The sequence below is a fragment of the Solanum tuberosum genome, unplaced genomic scaffold, assembly GCF_000226075.1.
Source record: "Solanum tuberosum cultivar DM 1-3 516 R44 unplaced genomic scaffold, SolTub_3.0 scf00292, whole genome shotgun sequence".
Lineage (NCBI taxonomy): Eukaryota > Viridiplantae > Streptophyta > Magnoliopsida > Solanales > Solanaceae > Solanum > Solanum tuberosum.
The window spans coordinates 8,963-18,002 of NW_006239216.1; the positions used below are offsets into that span (position 1 = coordinate 8,963).

At 28.9% G+C, this 9,040-nt stretch overlaps 1 protein-coding gene across 1 annotated transcript; it reads left to right on the forward strand.

The window, feature by feature from the left end:
- Positions 1–2,343: 2,343 nt before the first annotated feature.
- LOC102589067 (serine/threonine-protein kinase SAPK3-like) lies at positions 2,344–5,323 on the forward strand. Its single transcript, NM_001318594.1, is given in 9 exon segments — positions 2,344–2,466; positions 2,967–3,041; positions 3,874–3,975; positions 4,074–4,127; positions 4,209–4,301; positions 4,386–4,478; positions 4,642–4,746; positions 4,854–4,952; positions 5,048–5,323. Coding segments are annotated over 9 exon segments (1,020 nt in total).
- Positions 5,324–9,040: the final 3,717 nt, after the last annotated feature.

Sequence of the window (9,040 nt, forward strand, 5' to 3'; positions counted from 1 at the left end):
AAGATATATAACTAGAATAATTAAGAAGACCAATAGCAAGTGAAAGTATAAATTTTGGCAATGTTGTAGACTTATAACACGTTATTTGAATTAATTACTCTTTATTTTTATATTCCTTAATGGAACCTTTATTATTTTATCAAATAATATAATTTTGAGGATCAACAAAGTTAATTAAGAATTTAACACATGATTCACATAAAATTATTAGAACAAACTCTAAATATTGAGTGTGGAGGTTCACGTGCATCTGTTAATCATGTATATTTATCTATCTTGAGAAACTGACAATAAATAAATATATATATAACAATGCCTCCATAAAAAGCATAGAAGAAACTTGATATCGCTAATACAAGCTAAAACATTCAGCCATTCACCCACCCAACTAGGATTCGATCCCAGCTAGAACCTCAGTTTAGCTTTTATAGCTCTCATATTTGATCTATATATTTTTTATTAATGTATTCGAAGTCTTCAAATTGTTAGACGTGGTTTAGCTAGGATGCAAAAGCCACCCTTGAGCTTTGGTATAATAGAGAATCGAATCTCATTATGTAATATTCTTTCTTCTTGTCCTTCTCTCTGTCCCACATTCCCTCTAAAATAATATTAATAATAATAAATTCTTTTTTAAAAAATATAATATAATATAAGAAATTTTAGGGTTAGGTGTACATGTAATTTGGACATAAAATAAATATAGCAATCATAAAACAGAATGAAAGCTACCAACCGACCACCAACGCTAGGATCCAAATCTTATCCAACTTATTTGCCAAATATATTCAATGATTTCCATTTCCCATCATACACTAAAGCTAAATATACTCCCTCTGTTTCTATTTATGTAATTTTTATTAAAAATAGATATTTTTTAATATTTATCATTTCACAAAAATTAACGTATAAATAACATTATTTTTCCTACTTTACCCTTAAGAGTTATTAGTCTTGAAAATATGAATTTGACCAACATAAGATCACTAAATAATTTATTCATGTTTATTGGTTAAATTATTTTATGTTTATTTATTGAAAGCTTGACTTCAAGAGAATATTAAATAAGGATATAATGATAAACTTACTTAGTTTCTTAAGAGACGTTAAGTCTAATGGTGATATATAAATATAATTTGTCGAGTGTATTTTTTTTTTGGTACCAAGGTTATCAAATATCAATATCTTTGGTACATTTGCTTATGTAGAGATCTTTAACTAATATGTAGTTTTTAATTAACTTGAAAAATAAGGTATAAAACCATATTTCAATGCTACCCCAAAAACTTTTTAAAAACTTTCTCATAAAAGTCGGCAGACTAAAATATAAGAGTGGCTTATGATTGGATAATATATTCTTCAATGCTACCCCAAAAGTCACAAACAAGGGGCATTTTCGTATCTGACCAAAACGATTGTGGTACAGTAGTAAGACTATTTCATTCCTAATTAAAAGTTTTGGTTTTGAGCTTTAGGTATTAAAAAAAATTATGTTAAAAGCGTTACTCTCTAATGAATCATGCAATGCGCTTCCAAATTTAATTAAAGCTACAGTACAGACATCAAACATCGAATATAAAACCAAAAACAAGGGTCCCTTTCTCAGCCCACGTTTATTAAAATAGTTGAATTTAAAAATTTACTTTATTTTTTTGGTACATTGAATTCAAAAGTTTATCCCATGCCCAAACTTAAATAATTCATCCACCTCAGCCATAACCAAGCACTTCAACACTTATTGAGCTTTGAAGCCAACCCCTCAAATATTAAATTTGTTAAATTATTTATACGTGCCCTTTAGTTTAACCAATAGAACATTAGATTCTCCAATTGTTTTATGTACATACTTCAACTGATTTTTGCATTTTGTCATCATTTACTATAAATTGCAGTATAACTGAGAGTTGTTGAAAACAAGGATTGGTTAGAAACTGAACTTTTGGTTGTTAAAGGCTGAATTTTTTTGTCTTTCTTGATTTGGTTGGTGAAAAAAGATTTGAGTCTTTTTTGTTATTCTTGATTTGGGTTTCTCTTTTAAAGGAAAAATATTGAATTTTTTTTGCTTATTCTTGATTTGGGTATTTCTTACAAGGGAAAAAGATTGCGTTTTTTTGGTTATTGTTGATTTGGGTATTTCTTACAAGTGAAAAAGATTGAGTCTTTTTGGTTATTCTTGAGTTGGGTATTTCTTTCAAGTGAAAAAGATCGAGTCTTTTTGGTTATTTCTTTCAAGTGAAAAAGATTGAGTCTTTTTGTTATTCTTGATTTGGGTATTTGTGTTCTTTTGAGTTTGAGATTTAAGAGCTTGTGGGTGTGTGATTTAGTGATTTTGGATTGGATAGAATGGAGGAAAAGTATGAGCTTTTGAAGGAACTTGGTGCTGGGAATTTTGGAGTAGCAAGGTTAGTCAAGGATAAGAAGACAAAGGAGCTTTTAGCTGTCAAATATATAGAAAGAGGGAAAAAGGTAAGTTTTTTTGTTATCAAAAAAGTTTGTTTTTGTACTTTTGTTTGTAGATGCTGTCATTATATTTCACTTTGTTAGGTTAAGGATTGTGTTGGATTTGCTTATTTGGTTGATTTTTCTACTGAACTCCTTTACTGGTTCTACTTTAGAATTTGTTAGTTTTGAGGTTTTGGGACTTCTGAGTTTGCAAAGTCAGCTTTTGTGTTTTTTGCAAGAAGTGTTTGCTTGAGCTGAAATGTTGCAAAAAAGAGTTTTTAAAAACTGATTTAGGTTTGAAATGCAGTTGACATTGTGTTGTTGCTCATTCAACTATAAGCCAAAGTAAAAAGGAGCAATTTTGGCCCATTGCAAAAGCTTTTTTAAGTACAATATTTTTCTCCTCATTTACTAAGTTGTATCAAATGCTTTCAGCCTGATGTAGTAGTTATTGTTACAGTATGTAGTGTTTTCTCCTTTGATTCTGTTAGCCTGATGTAAAGGTTGCTTTATTCTTGTCTCAGATTGATGAGAATGTGCAGAGAGAAATTATAAATCATAGATCGTTGAGGCATCCGAACATTGTTAGGTTTAAAGAGGTAAATACTTCCTTTATATTAATTTGTTATGAACCTGAGAATTGCATATATCCATCTGATGTTTACTGTATATGTTCTTTTTTATAATCACATTGTAAGCAACATTATTACCCTTTCTGAAACAAAAGGATTGGACTTGGTAGAGCTTAGCTTGCCAGTTTAGAGATAGCGATCACTATGCTTGTATCGAACCTGGATAGATATGATTATCATATGGGGATGACTTCCCAGATTAAGTGTAAATAGAGATAAATTGCATTAGTTCTCTTTTGTTAGCAGAGTGTATATTGAGTATTTAGCCGACCCTAACTTGTTTGGGACTGAGGCGTAGTTGTTGTTGGAAATAAAAGTACATTTCAATAGTCCTGTTGTTAAGTAAGCAGAGTGTATATGAGTAATTCCTTGCAGTTATTAACTTAAAACTTCAAAACACAATTTACAGGTCCTGTTTTAGTCTATATAGGCATAGCAATTACATAATCCCCTCTTGAGCAACTGTAATATTGAGTGTTAAAGATGGATTTTTGTGGAATGCTAACGATGAGTTCATGGGGATGAAACTTTAGTTAGAGATATTTGATTAACCCAATTTTTGTTGTAGTTGGCCTATGGATTGATTGTTTTCTTCATCTCTTTCTTGTGCACACTATGTACGTTTTTAGATTGCTGAGACTCTGCAATCTAATACACCTATCAACTTCTGTTCTGTTCTATTATTCTCGTTTTGCTGTTCATACTTGTCCATTAGACTACTTGGCACATATATTTAATACAATGTACTCAATGGACCATTACACATTCACAGTTACATGGCATACTCCCTTTTTTGTAGGTCCTGGTTACTCCGTCGCATTTGGCAATTGTTATGGAGTACGCAGCAGGTGGAGAACTTTTTGGTAGAATATGCAGTGCTGGCAGATTTAGTGAAGATGAGGTTAAGCAGATATCTCTAATTCCTCATATTGTTCTATGTTTGATGAGAATGATCATGTTGAACTAATTAACTTCATTTTTTGTGTCAACAAACAACAGGCTCGTTTCTTCTTCCAACAGCTTATATCCGGTGTCAGCTACTGTCATACCATGGTAAATTTGAAAATACATAAACATCTTGTTAAATGCTCATCTTTCTAGTCATTCTCAAATCGTGTTTTTACTTTCTCGTAGGAAATTTGTCACAGGGACTTGAAACTGGAAAACACTCTTCTTGATGGAAGTCCTTCACCACGTTTAAAAATATGCGATTTTGGTTATTCCAAGGTTTGTTCTTGACTTCTAGTTATGAAGTTTACTATGCTACATTTAACATGATGTTAACTTACTTGTATATACTTTATCATGCAGTCTGGTTTGCTGCATTCACAACCAAAGTCGACTGTGGGAACTCCTGCTTACATTGCCCCCGAGGTCCTGTCACGAAAGGAATATGATGGGAAGGCAAGTTCTCTTCTCGGACATTGCTTTAGTTTTGTCACTGATTATTACATTTAACACGACGCTAATATATTTACATATTCATAATGCTTAGTTACATGACTGTATTCTTTTCTTGTTGTTTCACTTGAATGCTGTGCTCATGTTATCGTTATGCATTTTTCAGATCGCAGACGTGTGGTCATGTGGAGTGACACTATATGTAATGTTAGTAGGAGCATACCCTTTTGAGGATCCTGAAGATCCGAAAAACTTCAGGAAAACCATTGGGGTGAGTTGTGTATACTTCTTTCGAATGTTTGAACTAAGTACAAGTGTGTTGAAATTTGTAAACCGTAGTCTCAATTAGCGACTAAAGAATCTTTTATTTGTGTTCAGAGAATAATGAGTGCCCAACACTCCATACCCGACTATGTACGAATCACACCAGATTGCAAGAACCTCCTTTCGCGAATCTTTGTTGCAAATCCCTCTAAGGTAAAACTCATGACTTAACTATGGTTTGTTCATTAACATAACATGTATATTGTTGACTTCAATTTGTGCATTAAACGTTCGAATTCCCTATTCAGAGGATAACTATTCCTGAGATAAAGAAACATCCTTGGTTCTTAAAGAATCTGCCAAAAGAGCTGATGGATGTTGAGCACACGAAATTCGAAGAAGCTTCAGAGCAACTACAACAAAGTGTGGAAGAAATCATGAAGATGATACAAGAAGCTAAAATACCTGGAGTAGTGTCAAAATCTGAAGGGAAAGATCATGCAGGGACAACAGAACAAGATGATTTAGAGGAAGACCTCGAATCGGAAATCGACAGCAGCAATGACTTTGCTGTTTATGTCTGAGGATGATATTTTATGATCAATTGGACTTATAAGAGTAAATGTTTAATTTTTATCTCCTATGAATTGTCTATTATGTTGTACAGAAGAGTTATGCACAGAGCTATTTACTGAGTTCTAAGTGTGCATTTCAAATTTGTTAGATGGATGTAATGTTTGCTACAAACAGATTATGTAACTTTTGAAGTTTTAACCATTTGGTATCTGTCTAATTTGGATTCACGTTGTGTAAGCCCCAAGTGGGGGTAAAGTGGTCTCAATTGTAATGTTCTACCTTTTCAGGGCTAGAAGTTGAAACCTCTTTAGCTTAAATGAAGAGATTATACCATCACATCACAAGTTGTAGTTAGTGTTGGAGTTCGAATTTTCGCTAAGATCGATGAGTTACTTTATGTTAAATGTTAGTTTTCATTCATATATATTAAATTTTGTACACTTTTAGTGAAATTCGTGTCTATAGAAAAGCAAGGCTAAAATGTTCAAGATCGAATGATCTTCAATTAATTCATGCTAATAATGTATGTTGTTATGTGTTCGAATAGTGAAATTAATTATTAATATTTGTATCTGAGTAAACAACCTATATTAAGTGCATGATTCTTCTCTAAACTCGTAAATATGAAATACTTTGTGTACCAGACTGCCTTTAATTTTTGTAATAATGCATACCTAACTTAACAATTTGAAAATAACTTCTTTCATTTTCTAGTCTATTATTTCCAAACTAATTGGCTTCATCGTTAATTCTTATAGTTTATATTAATGGACTAGAAAACAAGTTAATTTATGATCTCAAACTAACTGACTTCATCGTTAATTCTTATTTTATAACATAATATACATGAAATCCTAGCCGCCATAAAATAAAGATTGCCACCAACACAATAAATTGCAATTTATTGAAGGATTAAAAAGAATAATATTGATATCCTCTATTATTGGTGTAAGTACAACTTTACAACCTAAACCTATTTAAAATCAAAATATTATGTATTAAAATAATGGAATTAGTTATCTTATATAGTAACTTAAGATGAATTAGTTGACATGCGTATATGAGATCAGTGTCCAGAGCCACCATTTTTTAAAAGATGTCAAAGGACACTTCTTTGTTTCAGTAAAAATTACCTTGTAAGATAAGATTATATATATATATATATATGTTGAATTAGATAACTCGATAATAAATTTGATTGAGTACTCTCATGAGTATTATTAATCGAAGGACATTTTTACTCAATTCTACGTACTTTAATAGTATATTTAGTCATTTTCATTGGATATATTAATTATCTAATTAGATTAATTGGTGGATGTTGTTAAAATCTATATATATATATATATATATAATAAATGAGAAACATAGACAAGGTGATGTGATACCTTTCTATAGTCTCCGTTTGCATTTTTTGTTTTGCATTTTTTTCTTATTTAAATTAATATTATATTATAAAATCAAATTACTTAAATTATTACAAATACATATTTTATTAATGGAGTAACATTTGTAATAAAGTTTCACATTCTTTTTTTCTTTGTTAGCCTCACTTCTAATCATAAAATCATAAAATATTTTAATATTTAATTTATTTAATTTACGAGGAGTAATTTCCCATTACCTACACCTCTTTAATTTTTATTTTTAATAATATTCAAGACTCTCATAATTTTCATATCCATAACCTCCAAATGTAGCAAAAAAAAAAAAGTACATGAAGGTGAGAAATACCTCATTTCCAAGAATTTCTTTTATTTTCTACATTTTGCCTATACAAATTCATATTTAATTTCATGAAAATTATATTTTATCTTCTTCATATATTAGTTTGTGAATTAACTAACATTTTAAAAAAAGAAGTATATGGAAGGCAAGAAATATTTCATTCTCAAGCCTCTTTTTATTTTTATGTATTTGAACATATTTTCTTAATATTTTTATTTATGTATGTATTATCATTCTCCAAGCAATTATGAATAAAAAAAGCTTTGTAATAATGAACAACATGTTGTTAGTATGTGATTGTTCTCTTTAATATAGTTTGATTACAATATTTGTTAGATTCAAAGATGGTTATTATTTATTATTAGTACAATCAATTTTTTTTTTTTTTTCAGATACATTACATATAGTTTAGATTTCTTTCTTTCTTTTGGTATAATCACTTTCAATTGGTATGATATTTTATTTATTCATAATTATGTTTTTTTTATTCAATTGGTAGCATATGATGAAGAGTTTGATATATGGAGCACAAAATATGACGGCAGATCTACTTGCAAAGAAAGATGGTAGAAGAAAAACATTTTTGAAGCATAATTAAGGATTACTTTTGTTAGAATATTTTTTTACTTTGACATGTATTGGTAAGGTAGCTACTTTTACTAGATTTTTTAAAACTTAGTTTGTATAAGTAATTTAACTACATGTATTGACAATGCTAACCATTTGGTTCTTTACTATTCTATTTTTTTATTAAGCACAATTAATATAATTATTTTATTTTTTTAAAAATAATTATGATGATCATGTGCTTCATTTTTATTATGCTTGCAAGAAAATAATTAAAAATAAAATGTTAATTCTATGATGTGTTTTTGTATGTAACAATCTGTTTTCGTAACTATTTTTTTTTTATTTGAAATGTATTTATATTTTTTTTGTTCATTATTTTATTTCTATCTCTTATTTTCACATTTATTTATTTATTTATTTTTACAAATAAAATCTATACATGATTATTAATGTAATTAATGTCTAATAAAATTCATAACTCATGTCTCTTCATTTTACTTGTAACTTCTACTCTTAACTATTGTTCTAACTTTTTCATGATTTTTATAAATATTTAAAAAATTATAATAAATAAATTTAATAATAAAGACACAATGAATTCAAAAGTGTTTTTAGTAAATTAGAATTTGTACATAGGATCATAAAAAATATGTAATACAATATATTGTTATTTTATGATATGATCTTTTATTTTATTTACTTCACCACGATAAATATTTTATTCTACTATATACCTATGAATAGTTTGCACTTAAAAAATATTTTAAAAAATCATTTTTTAAAAAAAGATGAAAAGTGTATCATATTGCAGATGAAGAGAATATCAATATTGTCTATATATCTAATACTAACATGAATATAAATATTATATATTATTATCAAATAAATATTTTTTATAGCCGCGCAAAACGCGAACAATTTCACTGGTAAAGGATAAATCTGAATCAAGTGTTGGATTTTTCTATGGGGTGTTTGTTAGTCAAGGAGAAGTCAGTCAATGCACTTATTCCAATTTAATTTCTGCGTTTCTAAAGGGTCATGTGGAATAGATCAATCTAATTAAGGTTGAAAATAAATTCTTGGAGTTCTTTGCCTTTTGCACCACGTATGTACATATTATATCAGTATAATTTAATAAGTGAAATATATAAAGAATAAAATGTACGCACATCATATACTTTACTTTTATTTTTGTGGAGGTAAAAAAATTATTTTTGATAGATCATCAACTCTAAAAAATGAAAAAGATCGAAGCGGAGTTGTAAAAAAAGAATATCATGACAACACATACAACAAGAAATAAAACAAAATATCAAGACACATTAGAAAGAAAATAAATAACGATAGCAACGTGACAAGATAGACACATCTAAAGAAATACTTAATAGATAACAATTTCTGTTCCCATTTCCCAAAGGTCACCTTTC